Source organism: Watersipora subatra, chromosome 3, assembly GCF_963576615.1.
Source record: "Watersipora subatra chromosome 3, tzWatSuba1.1, whole genome shotgun sequence".
NCBI classification, from domain to species: Eukaryota; Metazoa; Bryozoa; class Gymnolaemata; order Cheilostomatida; family Watersiporidae; genus Watersipora; species Watersipora subatra.
Window position 1 is genome coordinate 20043514 of NC_088710.1, and position 21898 is coordinate 20065411.

The 21898-nt window shown below is 36.6% G+C and overlaps 1 protein-coding gene across 8 annotated transcripts in view; it reads left to right on the forward strand.

The window, feature by feature from the left end:
- LOC137389821 (uncharacterized) overlaps positions 1 to 21898 on the forward strand; it is a 61748-nt gene that overhangs the window by 21618 nt on the left and 18232 nt on the right. For 2 of the 8 annotated variants that reach the window (XM_068075941.1, XM_068075940.1), the window contains exons 3-13: positions 1941 to 2088; positions 4147 to 4328; positions 7104 to 7221; positions 8043 to 8072; positions 9270 to 9287; positions 9430 to 9629; positions 12395 to 12573; positions 15874 to 16081; positions 18053 to 18138; positions 18690 to 18882; positions 21141 to 21298. In XM_068075941.1, coding sequence (XP_067932042.1) covers positions 1941 to 2088; positions 4147 to 4328; positions 7104 to 7221; positions 8043 to 8072; positions 9270 to 9287; positions 9430 to 9629; positions 12395 to 12573; positions 15874 to 16081; positions 18053 to 18138; positions 18690 to 18882; positions 21141 to 21298 — 1520 coding nt within the window. Of the gene's footprint in view, positions 1 to 1940; positions 2089 to 4146; positions 4329 to 7103; positions 7222 to 7531; positions 7565 to 8042; positions 8073 to 9104; positions 9123 to 9269; positions 9288 to 9429; positions 9630 to 11400; positions 11541 to 12394; positions 12574 to 15873; positions 16082 to 18052; positions 18139 to 18689; positions 18883 to 21140; positions 21299 to 21898 lie in introns of all 8 variants that reach the window. The other 6 variants (XM_068075945.1, XM_068075944.1, XM_068075943.1 and 3 more) reach the window with 6 other exon arrangements.

A 21898-nucleotide genomic window follows, 5' to 3' on the forward strand; every position in this document is an offset into this window, starting at 1 on the left:
CTCGTATCAAATATAAATGCTCGCTACTTCACAGTATCGTTTCAGCCTGGTCTAATCATCTAGTCGTAATCCGATCATGTGACCCATACCTTCTGCCAAATCGCGGAAACAGTTTCTGCAGCATTTTTCGACTATCGCGGGTGACCAACAGGCTTCTCATGTTCATCAGAGGATAATACGCACTCCTTCGAGCTAAGGTTAATAAATAAACAAATCTTTACGGTAGGTTTTGAGATATTAGTGCTCAAAAGACAGCTTTACAATTATGATGAAATAGACGCGCAAGGACAATAGACATGGTTTTATTGAATGCGTGAAGTTTTGTTTGTGGAAATATTTCGACGAATGAGGTTGCATGAAAGTGTAAACAGAAGCCATTGTGCTCAACTACGTCCCATTAGAGCCGTTTTAGAAATGGATTCCAATCTACTGCGTTTTTGTGATGGTTGCGATTAACTGTTCGTGTTTGAGCCTTTAAGAGCTTGTAATCACATTTCCACATATTTTGCACCTACAACACAGCAGAGTAAGACATTTTTGAATCTGTTGATATCAAATAACTGTAATGGGAATTTTGTTGCAAGTCAATTTTTAATGGCTCATGGAATTGCCAGCGTACTAGAAGAAAAATACATGCTCAGAATTCTCTAAAATGCAATAAATATACGCATATATGGCATGAACATAATTAAGCTTATAGGACACACAGACAAACACTTTCATTTAAAAGTTAGAATATTAGATGTTGTCTGTTGATTGAAAGCTAATTTTCTGTGTAAAAACCTTTAATCACAGATGCAACACTAGGCATTCACCTAGTATGGTATATAGGTTACTCGTCTAACAGCATATAGACTGCCAATTAGTGCTGGGCACGAGTACTTCTTTGTCAATGGGTTTAGACCCGCCCCTTCTGTTCGGGTTTTTCGAGTATCGGGTAGCTAGTAGTGCTAGGCTCGAGTATTTCTTTGCCTACGGGTTTTTCGGGTATCGGGTTTGTTGATATGGATTTTATGTTTAAATTTTATAAACAGATATATCTTCAAATTTACAAAGCAATAATATTTCTTTTCAATTTATTTATCATTTTTCACAGTTTTTATCGACTGTGAAAAATGCGACAATCGACTGCGACTGCGAATTTTCGTGTCAACAAGTGGCAGAAGATAGAGTATATGGTAGCTTAATACTTAAGCATGTTCTATGGACCTCTCTGATTTTTTGTAGATGGTGCTCCAAATCTCATAAAAACTACATTATCAGCTTTTTCCGTTAGTAAGGCTTGTTGCCTTAGTAAAACTTGGTTATAATGAATTACATGTATGTAATTCATAATAGCTAGCTGTGGTAATCAATTTAAACAGAGTTATTAAATTTTCACTGCTACTACCAACGCTGATAGCAGTTTCTAACAAGGCAATAGCGGAAACAGACTAACGACCTATGTGTTATCGGTGAAAGCAAACAAGCGCCGTATTAAAAAAGGCATAGATTTGTTTACGAAGCCGATTTGGCTAATTGCGCAAATAAAATTTGATTTAAGTATTTCTACTCACCTTTTAATGACAAGTAATCACTGCTTGACTACAATATCTCTGGTAGGTATGGTAAATAAGGTATGAGATGCTTTATTCTATCTATTAAATTAAAGCCTTGTTGTACCCCATTGTCGTGCCTCCTTAGCAAAAATGACACAGAAATGCCCTGGGCCCCAGACTAAGAGCGCAGGGTGCAATAGACCGAGTTTTTGTTCACACTACCCCACAGATCCATGTACCAAAACCCGAACTCGAGAGTCAAAACCCGAACCCGAAGGACCGGAATACCCGAAATCTCTATTACCCGATATTCGAGAGAAGATAAACCCGCGAGTTCAACGAGTATTACTACCCGTGCCCAGCACTACTGCCAATCACTCTGAAAACCAAATATACTTGTAGTGTTGGAGCTCACAGCATTCCAGTGCACTTCTCCTCCCGTACTAACAAATGTCTCAAGCGGTGAATGTGTCTATAGCTTTCCAACAGGAAGCCGGGCCGAGTTTCAATGCACTGCCCATGTTGACACCTGCAAGCCTAGAACCTTGCGGTATGTAGAGCCTATTCATTACTGATTGGTCTTGCCTTGTTCTACTCTGCCTTGTTCTACTCCGCCTTGTTCTACTCCGCCTTGTTCTACTCCGCCTTGTTCTACTCCGCCTTGTTCTACTCCGCCTTGTTCTACTCCGCCTTGTTCTACTCCGCCTTGTTCTACTCCGCCTTGTTCTACTCCGCCTTGTTCTACTCCGCCTTGTTCTACTCCGCCTTGTTCTACTCCGCCTTGTTCTACTCCGCCTTGTTCTACTCCGCCTTGTTCTACTCCGCCTTGTTCTACTCCGCCTTGTTCTACTCCGCCTTGTTCTACTCCGCCTTGTTCTACTCCGCCTTGTTCTACTCCGCCTTGTTCTACTCCGCCTTGTTCTACTCCGCCTTGTTCTACTCCGCCTTGTTCTACTCCGCCTTGTTCTACTCCGCCTTGTTCTACTCCGCCTTGTTCTACTCCGCCTTGTTCTACTCCGCCTTGTTCTACTCCGCCTTGTTCTACTCCGCCTTGTTCTACTCCGCCTTGTTCTACTCCGCCTTGTTCTACTCCGCCTTGTTCTACTCCGCCTTGTTCTACTCCGCCTTGTTCTACTCCGCCTTGTTCTACTCCGCCTTGTTCTACTCCGCCTTGTTCTACTCCGCCTTGTTCTACTCCGCCTTGTTCTACTCCGCCTTGTTCTACTCCGCCTTGTTCTACTCCGCCTTGTTCTACTCCGCCTTGTTCTACTCCGCCTTGTTCTACTCCGCCTTGTTCTACTCCGCCTTGTTCTACTCCGCCTTGTTCTACTCCGCCTTGTTCTACTCCGCCTTGTTCTACTCCGCCTTGTTCTACTCCGCCTTGTTCTACTCCGCCTTGTTCTACTCCGCCTTGTTCTACTCCGCCTTGTTCTACTTCGCCTTGTTCTACTCCGCCTTGTTCTACTCCGCCTTGTTCTACTCCGCCTTGTTCTACTCCGCCTTGTTCTACTCCGCCTTGTTCTACTCCGCCTTGTTCTACTCCGCCTTGTTCTACTCCGCCTTGTTCTACTCCGCCTTGTTCTACTCCGCCTTGTTCTACTCCGCCTTGTTCTACTCCGCCTTGTTCTACTCCGCCTTGTTCTACTCCGCCTTGTTCTACTCCGCCTTGTTCTACTCCGCCTTGTTCTACCTTACTTTCCCTCCTAAACTCACATTAATCTCACCTCACCATCACTTTACTTCAATTCTGGCATCATGCCGCATCAATCTCACTTCAATTCTACCCTCATTCTACCCTCATTCAACCCTCATTCTACCCTCATTCTACCCTCATTTTACCCTCATTCTACCCTCATTCTACCCTCATTCTACCCTCATTCCACCCTCATTCTACCCTCATTCTACCCTCATCTACCCTCATTCTACCCTCATTCTACCCTCATTCTACCCTCATTCTACCCTCATTCTACCCTCATCTACCCTCATTTTACCCTCATTCTACCCTCATTCTACCCTCATTCTACCCTCATTCTACCCTCATTCTACCCTCATTCTATCTTTAATATTTTCTCATTTTTCCTACTCTTTAGATTTTATACAAGAAAATCACAGTTATGTAAAGACATTGAAAGGGAAAATAAATTGGTAGACCCTATTCATGACCCTATGACCCTATCCATGACCCTATGACTTTATTGATGGCCCTAGTCATAGTCATTCTAACGAAAGGTGATTTAAAAATAATGTTAGTTTCTTTCCTTATAAAACATTTATTAAACTTCTGAACTATGCGTAATAGTTATCATAATTTATTAAACTTCTGAACTATGCGTAATAGTTATCATAATTTATCAAACTTCTGAACTATGCGTAATAGTTATGATAATTTATTAAACTTCTGAACTATGCGTAATAGTTATCATAATTTATCAAACTTCTGAACTATGCATTAAAGTTCTCATATTTTATTAAACTTTAATTTTTAATTTTCTGATTGTAATTTAAAACCATATGTGGCTGTCATAATAATGTTAACAATTTATGATCAGAAAAACTAAAATATATAAGTTGTGCTCTAATTCATTGTTTTATTCACTTTTACTTGTAGACTTAGTTTTGCTGAAGGCTACATCAGCCAACAAGTTGAATTTCTGGCAGAGAATGTGGCTAAGTTTAACGTGGAGTTTCAGAAGCCATTTGTGGGACAGCATCAGTGGATGATCTGTATCTGTGATACCCCTGATTACGCGGCACAGAATATCGCCGGTATCGTTATGGTTAAGTCTAATTGTGAGTAAATTTTTTCTGTGGTCAATTAGTGATAATTTTTTTTAATTTGTTTGCCATAATTGTTTATTGGCTCATTTTCTCTTTTTTTATATTTTTAATAGAACTCCCCCAATTATGTTTGAGAAAAGAGTTAAAATTATTATTTTCACACCAACCTGCATAAGAGCTTTTGTTGATGGATATGATACGTGATACGTAATCTGGTCTCTCTTAGTTATTTCAACTTTAATGTGCTCTGTAAATGAACTCGCAATGAAATGAATTTCACGGGACTGAATGCACATCCAGAACTTTTTGTCTTCAAGGCTACATGCAAGGCCTTTATTGCGAGATGGATAAAATAATGACTGTAATACATTTGTTTAGTTTACAAACTAAAAGCTTAAAATAATGGAAGTTTCAAATTTTCTTTCACATTTGTTTCACGCTTCAAAACCGCTAACAAAATATAAATGCCATATTTTTACAGCATTAGTAGATACTTCAAGCACTAGAAAAGCATCTTGGCGCATCCTGCTGAGACATAAAGTCGGAACAGAATTTTACTAGAATTAGCAATGCTTAGCACTTGTATAATGTCTGTCACTATAAGGCTGTTTGTAGAAGCTTTTGCATGAAACCATATTCTTATTTGCCTTGTAAGTCTGGGCTCCAGTTTAAGTTGACCATTTTAAAGATCAACTTACAAAAATATTTTTTGATTTTATCAGAAAGTATGTTTTTTTTATCATTTGCGGTTGTTTTTGATGTTTGAGGTGATTTGACTGTCAGGACTTTTCAAAATTAAATTCGCTAAAACTTAATCGCTATGAGAACTCTCAGAAGAAAAACATGTGCAAACCGTGTTCACTTTGTGACATCATATCCCAATGATAACAACCGGTCTAGTTGTTATCAATGGGATATCTTGAAACATCCTGGTCGTCAGATCACCTCAAACATCAACAACAATCGCAAATCATACAAGAATACCGAATGATAACAATAGTTTCTAGATACGCGCTTGTACCTAGTGACACCTGCTGGCACCTGCTGGCACCTGCTGGCACCTGCTGGCACCTGCTGGCACCTGCTGGCACCTGCTGGCACCTGCTGGCACCTGCTGGCACCTGCTGGCACCTGCTGGCACCTGCTGGCACCTGCTGGCACCTGTTGGTACTTGCTAGCAATTGCTAGCATCAGCTGACACATGCTAGCATCCGCTAGCACCTGTTGACATTGCTGACTACTTACTAAAAACTCTTTACTTTCTATCGATGTAGAGCTTTTAGCAAATTATTTTGAAACTAGAATATCCCAATGATAACAATTAATCTAGTTGTTGTCATTTGGATAATTGATATCAGCTATTGTGTTCAAGTTGCAGCGTTATGGGTCTTTATTCTTTCGACCTCTTTGCAACTGTAGGCGTCATAATTGCAATTTCGGTTGATCTGAGCATTTTAATAGGGATCAAGTTTTATAGATTTGAATCTTAAAACATCTTGGCAATCAGATCACTTCAAACATCAAAGCAATCGCAAATGATAAAAAAGATTTCGATACATTCAGATAAAATTTACTAAAATTTTGAGCAAGTTCATCTTTAAGGCTATTTTTATACTATGGCAATAACGGCAGCGTAAGTTTATATTTAATTTCGTATATAATTTTGTTTGCCAGAAGGATGAATTTTTACAGTTATTGTAGTTATAGTCTGTTACAGATTTGTAGTGACAAAACTTCACTTTTGCCTTTTACTTAAGTTACTACTTGTGGGCAAGCAGGCCAATCGACTACAAATTATTTGTTCGTAGAGCATCCTTTTGATTAAATAAATTTTCCATAAATATTTTTTTAAACTCTTAGACTTTACCGCTGCCGCATCTTTTTTAAAGATAATTAAAGATAAACTTACACAAAATTTTAGTAGATTCAACCAGAAAGTATCAGTATTTTTCTATCATTCGCAATTGTTTGTGATGGTTGAGATGGTTTGACTGTCAGGTTATTTCAATATTAAAATTGACAAAACTTGATCGCCAGTTAAAACTCTTGGATTAAGCTAAAGTGCGATTATAATGTCTATGGTTGCAAAGAGACCAGCAGAATAGAGACGTGTAACGCTACAACTTCAATGCAATAGCCGAGGTGAACTAGGGAAATGATAGCAATGATAGCATACTATTGACATCATTTTGACATATATATCTTCTTCTGAGTGTTTTAATCCGCAATAAAGTTTTGTTGATTTTAATCTTGAAACATATTGGCAGCCAGATCACCTCAAACGTCAAAAAAAATCTCAAATAATACAAGAATACCAACACTTTCTGATAAAATCTACTAAAATTTTGCGTAAGTTTTATATGCATGTACATTCATAGCTAGAAAGGCTGAGTATTAACTTACTCTTTAATATGCTACATGTACATACATGTACGTATGTGGTCACTAATTCTACTCATAATCATGCTGCCTCTAAATTATTAAATACAATTACACATTTCAATCTATTTTTAAGCAATAATCTTTTAAACTTCAAACATCAAATGTAATTTTTAATAAGATGTCAAGCGTAACATAATTAGTGAACTGTGATGTACCAAGTGCTGATGTCATCAAAAACGCTTGCTGAGGATGCATCAGTGACAAGCATGGTAAGTGTCTGAATAGCTGTCAATGCAATCCTTGTAATATGTTTGAGAAACTATCAGCTAGCCAGGTTAATGTGATGGTCATTCTTCTCACAGAACTTGCAAGATTTAATCTGTTTATGTTTTATGACTATCGCAGATAAACCGAGGCCAGCAGAAGACTTTAACTGCATCGTACAGGATTTTGCTAACGCTACTTGTACATGGAAGAGCCAAGGAGAACTCAATGTTTCCTGGGTTTATTGTATTGGACTCCAGTGAGTTTTTAGCCTAATTCAATTTCTAGCCATCCTTTGTTCAAGACTAAACTAATATTTGTTTTCATTGCACTTGCAAAAGAATTGTTCGTAAATAATGAAATGTATAAGAAGTGTACATAAGATGCTTTACTCTTAAGTTTGTTTGGTACTAACCAAGTTTGGAAGCCTTTCGTAAAACTAAAATACTTCAGAATTATTATTTTCTGAAAATATTGCATCTTCACAGAAACAAATGTTCAAGTTGCTCTACTCAGAGTGAGCTTGATGGCAAGCTGTCACAATTGTTAGCTTTATTGTTACTTGAAAGTTTTGAAGACTGTCCTTCAGAAATCTGGCATAGGTAAGTTTAAATGCGCGTGTACCTGCTTGAGCCTAGTGGCACCTGCTGGCACTGGCTGGCACCTGCTGGCACCTGCAGGCACCTGCTGGCACCTGCTGGCACCTGTTGGCACTTGCTGGCAATTGCTAGCATCAGCTGACACCTGCTAGCATCTGCTGGCACCTGTTGGCATTGCTGACTACTTACTAAAAATTCTTTACTTTCTATAGATGTAGAGCTTTCAGCAAATTATTTTGAAACTAGACTATTTGCTACATTGACCCTCTAACAAGTACACAGCTTGACACCTTTTAAACAATTGCATGCCAACTTAGTTGAAACTATAGAAGCATTGTCACAGAGAAATAATACAAGCTATAATTCCCGAGGGCATGTTGAGTGTGTTTTATTTGGCATGATATTCTACCTGTGCATGGTTACAATCCATGCGCTTTTGTTAGTGTGCTCGAACATCCTATAATTTTATCTTGTTTAAAAGCGGGGAATGGTTTAATGAGGAATTGAACAGGTAAGTCGGAATGAGCATGCGCCTGCTAGACTTTACTGTAAACTAAACGTTTTTAATAACTTTGTCTGTACTGTCAACTTCTTTATGCTCTTCAACTTACTGTATGTGTATGTCGCTACCGCAAAGACTTAGAAGACTGCACTGTGTGCTGCCTTGGAATGTTTTGGTGGAGGTCTCACTGCACTTCAAAAGCTCAAGCTTGGCTAATTCAATCTTTGCAACTTGTATACTCCACACATTCGTGTATCTCTGCGGAAATGTTCTGGTTAAACTCTATATCTGTAAAAAGTAAAAATAATTACACAAGATGCACAGATTGAATTAGACTAACTTGCAACACAAATTGTTTTATTACCAATACTTTGTCTATGTTTTTCTTCTTATTTAAAGATTTTCTTTATTTAGCACAAGTATTTGAGTGAATTTATCACCAAAAATGTCAGGTCTTTATTGCAGCTTTAGACGTTTCTTTTTACATCAGCTGTAGCGTGTTCATTGCTAGTTAGTAAAGTGTTTGAAGAGATTTGTGTTTGCTAACGACATTGTATTGCGTTAGATAGCTATTCTTGGCTCATACTCTATCATCATGTTTCTATGACGCGGTTAGTCTACAAGTCTGAGTCATCTCAAAGATGGAATCAGCAAAAATTAAGAAGTTAAGCGAGTTTTGCTACTCACAAATATTTACCAAATATTTCATGCTTGCAAATGACGTACAAGAAAATAGCTGACTAGCTATTCCATTTTAAACATTTACCACATTTCAGTTTTTCTTATTTGACTTGAGCAGTTCTGAAGGCGCCGCTATGACCTTCTGACCTACCCATGACCTTTCATGTAGAAATTCTAATCTTTTGTAAAAAAGAGCTACGTTAATCTGCATCATGCGAATGTCCATTGAAATTTCTCACGCGGTAACTCAACGTGGGCACAACTCCAAATCCACATCATAGAAACATAGTGATTGTGTCCTCGTTAGCTTCCTTGCAGTTATTGACATTTACAAATGTTTATCCTATTTGATATAAGCAGCAGGACCCCAAATGCAAGGTAACTGTGCTAAATTATGCATTCCATAGCAATTGGTTAGAATAAGGGGTTGTCTGACTATCATGTACTTTTATGTCGTAACGGCTGCTTTCTAATGCCACACATCCCATTCAATATCCTCAAGTTTCGCTTGATTACCTTTTCTAGCACAGTGGAGATTATCCGGTAGGTCTTTCGTACCTTTATGTACTTTTATGTACCTTTATGTACCTGGTAACCAGATTGACAAATGCTCTTGGTCTTATCTTACATCTCTTTTCCATCACTTTCTCTTTCTCTAACCTCCAACAAACCTCACATTTTGTAGTGTCTCCCATCCGGGGAATAATCAGTTGGTTTTGGACCAAGACTCAATTGGTGGTCTCATGGAGGGCTTTTCAGTGTCTCTTGTTGGAGTTAACTCGTACGGATTTTCAGAACCAGTCTTTCTTGACTATCAACCTATCTTAAACATGTCTTGCGACTTCAAATTTACCAAACCAAATTGTGTTGGATTTCTTCATCCCGGTACAAACAGACATATTATTCAATTGTTAAACACGTGTGAAACCCTCAACCAGCTTTGACAATCCTCATTTGTGCCGCTTACCACCGAAAATTATAGTTTTATGGCCCTTAGATCAGGACAAAACCTCACACAACACCCGCCTGCTCCATTTTTCTCCTGTACTGGCATGTCTTACACAATCTCGTCTTTAAGTTTGAATGAATTGAATGGCAGTTCAGTGTTTCTGCATGGGTTCTATATACTCAGCATGCTGCTATTGCTTTCACTAAAACAGACCTTTGCAAACCTTTGTGTCAAGAAGTGAGGAGCTAGGAACTAAGCCCGTTGGTGTGCAAATATGAAAAAAAATGATAACGGTCTAGTTTTACTAATGACAGATGTGGTTCAGTTGTTTCCCCTACTTACATAAAGCAAACTTGATGCAGAAATTTGCAACTACTGCAATGTTTTTATTAAATGCATTTACTGATCTCATTGAACTAAGTCTCGAAAAGGTGGCTAATGAAGTACTATTCCTGAAAATGTTGTCTTAGTCGTTTTGAAGCTTTTAGCTCACAAACTAAGTTTGGTAAAAACAAATAAATTATGCATTATAACTTAAAAGCAGACAGCAGCAATTGACTTTTTGCCCAACCTTTTGGTGCAAATATTTTTATAATGCCCTAATCCAATACAATGCTGGCATTGATAGAGTGAAGATTTAGTCATGGTGAAAACTTCAGGGATTATTTTGTCAGAAAAAAATAAAGTTCAAGTCAATTTTTGCTTCGTTCATGTCAAATTGGTTTTATGTTTGATATAGAAACTAGCTTAAATTCTTTAAATTTAATTTCTTTAAATTTTGCTTAAATTCGCATCAAACAATAATAGGTACCTTTGCCAGATTAAAAAGGCAACCAGTTTTTTATCTATTGTTTGTACATTTTTATTCTCGTATTTTAACTGTCTCATGTGATACAAGTTTAACATTGCCCTTATTCTATGACCTTTATTGTTGTTATTTTGTTTTTTGATAAAAGTAAATTTCAACAGCCACTCACGCAAATTTTAAAAGTGTATATATTTTTTATCATTGTAGAATTTGTTTGCTGTTTTAGGCATTCTGAATGCCAGGATGTTTTGAAATTAAAATCGTCAGCACATGATCACAGTTAAAAGGCCCAGAGAAAAAATACTTCTCTAAAAATAATGTCAAAAGTTGCACTTAATTTTTATCCATTTTGTTATAACATCAGCCATTGCGTTCAAACTGCAGTGTTAGCCGTCTCTATTGACATATTTCTTATTAAAACTTCAAACATAACCTTAAGTACATTGATGTAGACATTTTAAACCATTGAAAGAAATGTTGGCTAGAAATTGTCCCATTATTTCTCTCTAAATCCTGTGTAAACATATAAGTACCCAATGCTGACGAGTCCATATATTTATCACTTATAAACAATATGCACAGTTATTACATCTTTTTTGGGTAAGTCTGGACAAGTCTTTTTCTGGGCACTTCAACTGCAAAACAGTTTTGTTGATTTTAATCCTAAATCATCCTGGCAGTCAGGTAACCTAAAACAACAAACAAAATCTCAACTGATGGAAAAATATCCTTAAATCTTTTAAATACTTTCTGATAAAGTATTTAAAATTTGAAATGAGCAACCCTTTAAAAGTGCATTGTTGCTTAGACCTGCTAGCTCTAGCCCATTAGTTTAGACGAACTGTGAATCAACATTTAGCATGCAATATATTCATAGTTTGGCTGCATGTCTTATCTAGCTATCGTGAGTGTGCTCCAACAAATACCACCAAAATACAACCCGATCCAATTCATTGGCTTGGAAGATATGTTGCTTTAATCAATGGAACTAATGATTATGGCACGACTTCTACTGAGGTTAACTTTACTATGGATCAAGGTAACCAAATCATTTCCAAGTACTCAACATATAGCTGATTCTAAATATTCTCAGAACAGAAACCGTGTAGTTTGTGTTTCAGCACATTATTTGCGATGCTTGAGGTATTCTATAAAATAATTACAATCAGTGTTAGATGTAGCAAGTGTAACTGACACGGTATACTACACAGTAACTGTGAAATGTGTTAGATGTAGAAACCTACCAGCATTGAAATACTACCATACTACCAGCATTCTACCAGCATTGAAATGTAATTATTAAAATTAATAATTTTTTGACTTGTTCACCAATAAGGAAATTGAAAAATATTAACACTGCCTATCAAATGAAATCTGTTTGCATGGTTCGCCACCCAGCGTGTAGAGTGATCCGAGTTAAGAAACACTGCTTGTTGCACCTTCCCATACATAGTACCATAGTCTGCTTAGCTCTGCCTTACCTTAGTTCTAGCACAAATGGTTACATGTCTTGTTACATATGAGCTACTTGTTGAAGTTCTACTTCAAGATATACATCTGTTAGTTTCATAGTCTAAAAATAATTTTGCAGATTTGGTTTTGATAGTTTCAGTCAGAGGTTTTGAGAAAGCTTGAAGTATAGTAATTTGACTATCATCTAAGTCAGCAAAAGATGCTTAATGTTCTCTGTTTTTCTATTGGCATGAAACACCAGATATTGAGTTAAAATAATGCACTATGTTAATATAAATGCTTGCCTATTTTCTATTCATGTGTCTGTGTACCAAGTTTTTTCACTCTAGAAATTTGACCTCGACAGTTTTTAGCTAAGCCTCTCATAACTGTCAATTTAATGAGTTATTAGCTAATCTATGAACATTCACTTTGTTGCAGTCAAGTTGTCAAGACCCAATCTATCGCTAATACAGCCAGTAGAGAGCACAAACGTATTTATTCGGTATAACCAGGAATGCGTAAAGACTCCTTACTACCGCATTAGCTGCAGAGGCAATGGCTTACAATACATAATGAATATTACTATCAATGAGGAGTTAACTCCCGATGTTGAGAACGTAAGCAAACTAATTGTTTAGAAGTCCAAGATCATCTTAGGTTGAGAAGTTTGGCTAATTGACTGAGCATGCTTGTTAGTTGGTTCAATTAAATGCAATCATGAATGTACTATAATTGAAGAAGGTTTTAACAACAGGTACTTCAGATTTCCTATGTGTAGGGGTTACACAATTGTGTACGCATGAACAGTTTGGGTTTCAATTGAAGATGAGAGAAATATAGTAGATTTTGCTTTTAAAAAATTACATGCTGGTACATGATGATCAGGTCAAGCTGACTTCATTGAATTGACAGCAGATAAGAGCAATTTTGTCGACGCATCTACAAAAGTCGTAGCTTAAGATCCTTATCAAACCTAGTGCCCAAGCAGTCGCGTGCTCCCTCAGAGACCGCCATGTGCAATAAGTAACTGCCCAATTATTCCTAAGTTCTGTGAGGTAGTTGAATGGTGCTGGTGTAAAGAAACTGTTGTGTCCTTTTACTGCTCTGCAAGAATCAAACCTTGTGAGTACAAAGTAAAGATATATATTTGATAAATATATGTGTGTATATACATATACTAGCTGTACCTCCTAGTTTGTACCTCCTAATATATGTGTGTATATACATATACTAGCTGTACCTCCTAGTTTGTACCTCCTAATATATGTGTGTATATACATATACTAGCTGTACCTCCTAGTTTGTACCTCCTAATATATGTGTGTATATACATATACTAGCTGTACCTCCTAGTTTGTACCTCCTAATATATGTGTGTATATACATATACTAGCTGTGCCTCCTAGTTTGGCAAACGGCTGTAGAGCTTTTCTGTGAGCCAACAGCCAGCTAGCTGCAAATGGCGTCTCAATAAAAACTCGCAGTATTGAGTCATATATATATACATATACATATACATATACATATACATATACATATACATATACATATATATATATACATATACATATATACATATACATATATATATATATATACATATATATATATACATATATATATATATATATATATATATGTCTATATGTATATTTCTCGAAGTATGTGTGTATGTGTGTCCCTCCATCTATAGCTAGTATTAAAATAGCGTAGCTGACATTGCTGACACAACGTAATGGCGTACCGTCATTAGAAGCCTACTAGCTTACTGGAATTTTTCATTGCCAATGTGCCAGGTCACTTGGCAATGGCCTGCCACTTGCTGGAGAGTTGTCTGCCAGCAAGTGGCAGGCAACTCTCATTACTGCTCATTGTTTATAAGTTGATTTTTAATACCATTTTCCATTGGCATTAGCAACGGCTCTACAGCCGTTTGCGGGGTTTTGTTTTTAGTCCTGTAGGGTTGCTAGCCATCCTCCTCATTCATGCTGGAGCGTAGGTGAGTAGACGATTTAGTTACCAATCACTCGGCTAGATTTGACACAGGAGCAACTGCTGTTGGATGCCCTTCCTTGCACCATCGATGGTCCTTAAGTGACTCGACCACTGACCTATTGGTTATTAGCTAGCACCCTAACCACTGAACTACGACTCTCCTCTGTACATGTATAATACAATATGTACAGCTGCCTAATCATCATTACTACAATAAGAACTGTATTTGTCTGTCTGTCCGAAGCCGCGGTTGGGGTAGGAAAAAAGATTGCATTGTACAGGATTTGTACTCATGACTATAGGCACGGTAGACAAGTACTCTAACACCTCAATGATTCGCTTCCTGGCATTCCAGAATAGTTGTATGTACAGTGATGTACATATGTGGCGATCTAAGATGGCCGACTAGACTGCTAGGGCACTAGTAATAATAATAGGCGTTTGTGAATGATATCTGCCTCAGGGCTCTAATATACTCTATCATCTATAGACTAGTGACATTTCTTTTAAAATTTCTCTTCCAACCAGTTGAGGTATTTTTCCAATGACATAAAAGTTTTATGAGCCCAAAAGTTATAAAAGGAAAAGAAAGTTCTAAGAGCTTGATCTAAAAGTCTAAAATGTACTTCAGAAAAATAGAAATATAATATCATGAAAATTCATGTGGAACTATTTCACACAAAGTTTTTTGCAACTTCTTTGATAAATCTACATCTTTGTTCATCATAATATAAAAAGCAGTTATATTAATAAAACATATAAATAAGAATAATAACAAATACATGTACTTATTTATTGTGGTTTTGTATCCCAAAATACAGAAGTTCTAAAAAAGGGTGTTGGTTGACGTTTTGGTAATTGCGATGAATTTAATTTGTCAGATGAAAGATAAACTAAAATATGATTGGTGTTAATTCTATGAAATATGTAAGCTGATACCTGTGTGAAAAAGCTGTTTTAAATATTACCAGGAATTGAACCTCCTGCTTGCAACTGGTCATATACATAGTTGAGCAGAAGAGCAGTATTTTCATTTGTTATATCTGCTGGTATATGTTTTCATCTCTTTTCTACTTATTCATTTATAGCTGATAAAGGTAAGAGTTTGCCTTCTTCAATTCAAATTGATGTGATCACTTCTTTGTGATTCTCTGTCAATCATTTTTGTCTGTTTCTGAACTGTCTAGCTTTTCACTCGACGGTACAAGCAAGTTGGCTTCAAGTTGTTAGAATTCTTACGCGTTGTCAGAAACATTGGTCTAAATTCCTGTAAAACTTCTGCCAAACTAAAGAAGAGCATGCAGCTGAATTAAGTGGTATTTAAGCATTTTGGTCAACAACCATTTATAAAATAAAAAATAAAATTAGTCGTTTATTGGTATCGGTTAAAAGAGCTTGAATTAGATATCTCAGAATGCTGTTAGAAGATTTGAGTGTCTTTGAACATTACTAGAAAAGTTTCTCTTTTAAGATTATTTGAGTTTTTTGCCACCAAACAGATTTGCGCAGCTGTGTCGGCATCAAGTTTCCCTTTTGCATTCTGTGCCTTGCTTTGTGGTACTTGTGATACACTGGAGACAGTTGATTCACTTATTTTGTATGGTAGTGGCAATAAACTTTAGACAGTAGCATTCTATACTCTGTAGCGATTCCAATAACCTTTAAACAATAGCATTCTATACTCTGTAATAGCTACTACAATAACCTTTAGACAGTCGCATGCTATACTCTGTAATAGCTACATCAACCTTTAGACAGTAGTAGTCTATACTCTGTAGTGCTCACAATAGCCTTATCACCAACATATTTTATTTATAGAGTAGTTGCAGCAACTCTATGTGATTTATTTTATAAAGCGTTGTTATAGATGTCTATGAGCAGTACAAAAGTATAATCAAAAACAGTTTTACTGTATTATATAGATTTACGAAGCTGACCGGTCAAAGACCATAGAGGGAATCTTCGGGCTACAACAAAACGGGTCAAACATTGACTTGAGCAAACCTATTTGGATCAACTTGACCTCGTTATTACCACACACTGACTACAATCTGACGGTTACTCAGCGCATAGTTACAGCGGAGCATTGGAGTGACCCTAAAGTGATCATCTTTAAAACTAAGGCTTTAGGTAAGTTTGCCAACTTTATCCATGCTCTTCAAACTTATGTATGCATAGTGTATGTCAGTCTTTTGTTACAGCTGTTTGGGTTTTGATAAAGTTCTCTTAGGCCTGGTTCAGATCAATGTCGTATGTCTGCCGGGCGAGGTGCTCTGCGAACACTCCACAATCACAGAGTCATTCATTGGTAGGACACATGATGAGTCTGAGATTATGCTGCGTACTCGATTCACATCAATACTAGTCTAGGGTAGCTAGTGCAGGACGGGTCAGGACAATGTTCTTGAGGAGTGCGCGCAGGAATAGTTGTGTCATTCTGCGATTTCATACCTATCCCGGTTCACATCAATCGCACGCCTGCATAAGCTTGTATAGCAGAGCGCAGCACATCGCACCACATTGGTCTGAACCAGTCTGACTAGTAATTTGTGTATGAGCAAGCCCTTGAAGATCGTGTGTGATGTCTGCTTAGCTTGGGCAAGTTTTTAAGAGTGTTCCTGTACAAACCACGGCTCTCTGATCTTGGCCAGGCATGTTTGAGCCCAGTGGCAAGAGAATCTCGATGACTGAAGACATGCCCAGTGTCAGAGAGTACTTTAAGGTTAAAGATCATTCCTGTCTCCATCAGTGGCCTTTGTTGGGAATTAAACCCCCAACCTGTTGTTTACAGGTCAGGTGTTCCAGACCACTAGTTCTAGGGACTAAAGTAAGAACATAGACTCATCATTACGTTACACACATGCATAATCACTGACTACAAACAAACAAGCAAACAATAGCAAGTAAACATTTATATAATATATAGCATATTAAATGCAGGAATTTTAGGTATAAGCTTTATGTAGCTAATAGAGGTATGTAACTACAAAATAATCTTGAAGATTCAACTTTTGGCATACATCAGTAGAATTAGAACGTGCGTACTACACTTGTTGATGCATGTGGGGGCTTCGGTTATAAATCAAATAGAATGATTAGAATATAGCTATTACAGCTGCTGGTATATAAGCTTAGATTATGGCTATTATAGAGGCTGTTGTGTATGTGTGAGTTTAGATTATATATACTATAGCTGGTTGTATGTATAAATGAAACTGTAGTATAGACACTATACCTGCTGGTGTATATGAATTAAATCGAAATATAGATAACACAGCTGCTAGTGTTCATCTATGAGTTTAACATTTAGATACTTACTGAGGCTCTTGGTGCATTTATATGAAATTCAAGTATAGATTTTACAACTGTTAGTACATTTAAGCAAGATTAGAGTCTAGATTATCTATCTGTAGCAACATGTATAGTTTTTCAAATGTTTGAGCTGCTCTGCTCACATGATATATGTTGCGCTATTCCTACCAGTAGTTGATCGATATATTCGTTCATGTTAGTAGTACAGTGAACTCTCGCCATACGACATTAGTTTTTTCTCATGTTTGCATCGTAAGGTGAAAATGTTGTATAACGAGGTATTGAAACCCATATTAATTATCTAATGCAAACACCACCTAGTATAAAACATCAAAACTTTATAAACATAGTGTAGGCCTACAGAATATCAAGAATAAAATCATATAATAACTTTAGTAGCTATAGTTACCTATAGTAACTTTAGTGTACTGAGTGGTTACGATCTGCTTATGATTATGGTTATGATTCTAATTTCTTCCTTTTACGACGTTATCAATCTTAAGACCCTTGGCTAACGAAATAAAGTTATAAATCTAGTTACATAGTTATATACATATAAGAAATTAAAGTTTATAGTAAATATTATATTAAATGCTAAAATACACAATAAAGTCACAATAAGTTCACTGTATTGCATTTATTGCAAGCAGCAATATGCTGGTTAAACTGAACTGGTAAAACAATGCAAGGAATACTCTATGTCCAACACAATGCTAAGCAGAATGGTGAAACTAAAACCAAAGCCAACACCATAAAAGAGTTACATGTGAATGTATCAATATATTTTAGCTCCATCTCATGGTCCGTTCTTCCACCCAAATTCTTTTACTCAGACTGGAAGTGTGAGCTGTCGAAGAGTCAGCATCTACTGGAAGGTAAGAAGCTTTAGGAAAGATGCATAAACATTCTTTTGAAAATCTAGCATTCAATACTCCAATTTGTTAAAGATTAAATCACCCAAAATTTTAATAGATTCTATAAGAAAGTATTGGTATTTTTTATCATTTGTGATCATTTTTGACGTTTGAGATGATCTGACTTCCAGGATGTTTCACGGTTAAAATTGACCAAACTTGATCGCGGTTTAAGTGCACAAAAAACTGTGCCAAAATGGCGCCACTAATCGCTATCATTGTTATAGTTGAATTCCGCTATTGCATTCAAGTTGCAGTGTTACGTGTCTCTATTCTGTCGGTCTCTTTACAACTGTAGACATCATAATCGCACTTTCACTTGATCTGAGAGTTTTAACCGCGTTCAAGTTTTGTCGATTTCAATCTTGAAACATCCAGGCAGTCAGATCACCTCATAACTCAAAAACAATCACAAATGATATAAAAAATACTGATACTTGCTGATAAAATTTACTAAAGCTTTGCCCAATACCATCCTTAAACTTCGTAATAAAGTTATTTTCAATTTGCAGGGATTGGAGCCCCATAATGGGGGAAACGGTATAGTTACTGGTTATACCCTTGAAGATGAGAAATTGCCGGCGAACTTGCGAGAAGGCACAGCCTGTGTTCCTCCTACTGATTCTAATCTAACAGTTTACGCTGTTAATGAATTAGGCAGTGGCAGCTCTTCTTTAAATGTGCCATCAGACTCAGATATGATTTGTGAGTAGTTTTACATTGGTTTTTTCCCAATGAAGGCATCTTAAACGACAGTCAATAACCATAGTACAGGTACATTACGGCTATTGCATAGATACAGACTATAATCAGTATGCCTATATAAATATCAAAGTCTGTCACCTGTTCGAATGTCTGCCTATTTAGCTGTATCTGTTAAATTTTAAAATGAAGAATCTGTATCACAGAAGATTTGATCTGGGAACTTTCCATTCCCTAGATGATATACTAAACCATTGAGCTACACGAGGTTGATGGATTAATTGGGCGATATATGTCTCTATGGGGATAAAAATAAGCATACCGCTCTCCGTTACAGTGCATTATTTTTTATGCTTGCTCTCACGGCTCTTATTAGTAAGTTACACAATACTAGCTTACTCAAATTAGCCATTGGCAATGTGCCAGGCTAATGGCAAGTGACAGGCAACTATAATACCTGCAGCTGTTTATAAGCTGTTTTTAATAACCGTGAAACTCTAGGAATTCCGCTAATACTGTATAAATATGAGCGTCTGTCATCGTTTGTCTGTCCGATTATAGTGATAAAGTTGAAGTAACGAACCTTCACTTCTAGAGGCATCGAGATTCTTTATTAGATTATGCATTTAATTGAACATAACGATCAATAATAGTTAAGATATTATTTACATCACTTAAAATCCATATAACGATATTGTGTCACACGTAACGAGCTAGCCAGCTGGTAAGGAGCTGGTGTCAGAGCTCATGGTCTCACAAGGTCTCACAAGGTGAATGCTCAGCATTGCACGGGTAATAAAAACAGTTTATCAGTATAAAAAGCTGCAGGTAGTGTAAAGGTGATGTAGTAGGTAAGATCAGGTAAGGTAATGTAAGTAATGTAATGTTTACAAGCTGTTTTTATTACCTATGCAACGCAGGGCATTCAGCTAGTCTTTAATATAATAAAAGCTGTGTTCGTGCATCCATCTGTAAAAAGCTACTGCTTAAGGTTGGAAAAAATATTTTATCCCATGGGATTTGAACTTGTAACTTTTGACTAAAAAAGCCTTGCACGCTTCTATCTGCGCCTATCGACCAGACAGTAGCAATGCAGAATAATTGTACGCATAGCTATTACACCTAACAGTCTCTTGCGGCAAACCGGACTGCCAGGGTACTAGTGTTTAGTGTTTACTATAACAATAGCAATGTCTGTCATTTCTATCACATCTAAAAGCCGCAGTTAGAGATTAAAAAATAACATTACTATAAGCAGGATTCAAACTGATGACATTCAACTTGGTAGTCCAGCACTCTATCACCTGCACCAATCATCCGTCCTGGCATTTTAGAATAAGTGTGCACATACTTATTGCTGTTGCTTTATCTACACACCTGGTGATCACTCACGGACAACTAGACTGCTAGGGTACTAGTACTCGTATTATAGACATACTTTCTGATTGTAATGGTCTAGAAATATTTTATAATTTATTTGTAATAATTAATTTGTAATTAATTGCATTTTATAATTAGAGTAATCTAGAAATACTATAAACTGCTAGAATTAAGCCCTGCAATGCTCAGAATGCTTTCATTTTCAACGCTAATTGTTTCATGAAACAATCCGCCCACTCATCGACCACACGTGTCCTTGACACATGTGAAGACGGATTCTTGAGTTTCTAATCAGATAGATCGTGGCACATTTAAATGGAAAACTAAAGCCATAAGATTGCTGATTGAACCTGGCATCGCTTCCCGTAGGCTTTTTTTGTACATTACCTAAATAAACCATTGTGAGTCTGCTCTTCTCTCTGCCCTCCCTACACGTAAAAATTTGTTAACATCACGGAACAACGTTTTTATAATACTAGTAATTGTTTCCAACTTCGTAATGAGGTGGAGTGATCAAGCAGTAAATCACCACTTTTGAAAACCATAGGTCACCAGTTTGAGACTCCTTCAAAACAACCTTTTGTACTGATCTTCAGTGCCACAGTTTCAAGATTGGAAGATCAGAATTTTATAACAAGCCATAGCGCAAACATAATATTCTACAATAACTCCAGATACACTCTATGCCTGTAATATTTGTAACTATTATATATTTTATGACTATAATAACACATAAATTCTCTTGAATTTTGATCATAATAACCTCTCACTCTGTGATTTTTATAATATAGATAACATAATATTATAATAATAATGTTATACAACTACGCTATTATAGTTATACAACTACGTTATTGCAGTGCACTGCTTCTGATTTGCAGATCTCCCATCATGCCTGCTGCGAGTGCGAGAAGTTCGTGATGACCCCACTAAAGTCACCATTAACTGGAAACTGGTATCCATCTACTTGCAACAGCAGAACCTGACTGATGCTTCACTCACACTCTTTTGGTGCAACTTTGTTGATAACATGTGTAAAGTAAGTGATAAAGTGTGTAAAGTAAGTGATAACATGTGTAACGTAAGTGATAACATGTGTAAAGTAAGTGATAACATGTGTAAATTAAGTGATAACATGTGTAAAGTAAATGATAGCATGTGTAACATAAGTGATAACATGTGTAATGTAAGTGATAACATGTGTAAAGCGAGTGATAACATGTGCAACTTAAGTGATAACATGTGTAAAGTAAGTGATAACATGTGTAAAGCAAGTGATAACATGTGTAAAGTAAGTGATAACATGTGTAACATAAGTGATAACATGTGTAAAGTAAGTGATAACATGCGTAAAGTAGGTGATAACATGTGTAAAGTAAATGATAACATGTGTAAAGTAAGTGATAACATGTGTAAGTTAAGTGATAACTTGTGTAAAGTAAGTGATAAAATGTGTATTGTAAGTGATAACATGTGTAAATTAAATGATTACATGTGTAAAGTAAGTGATAACATATGTAACGTAAGTGATAACATGTGTAAAGCAAGTGATAACATATGTAACGTAAGTGATAACATGTGTAAAGTATGTGATAACATGTGTAAAGTAAGTGATAATGTGTGTAAAGTAAGTGATAAC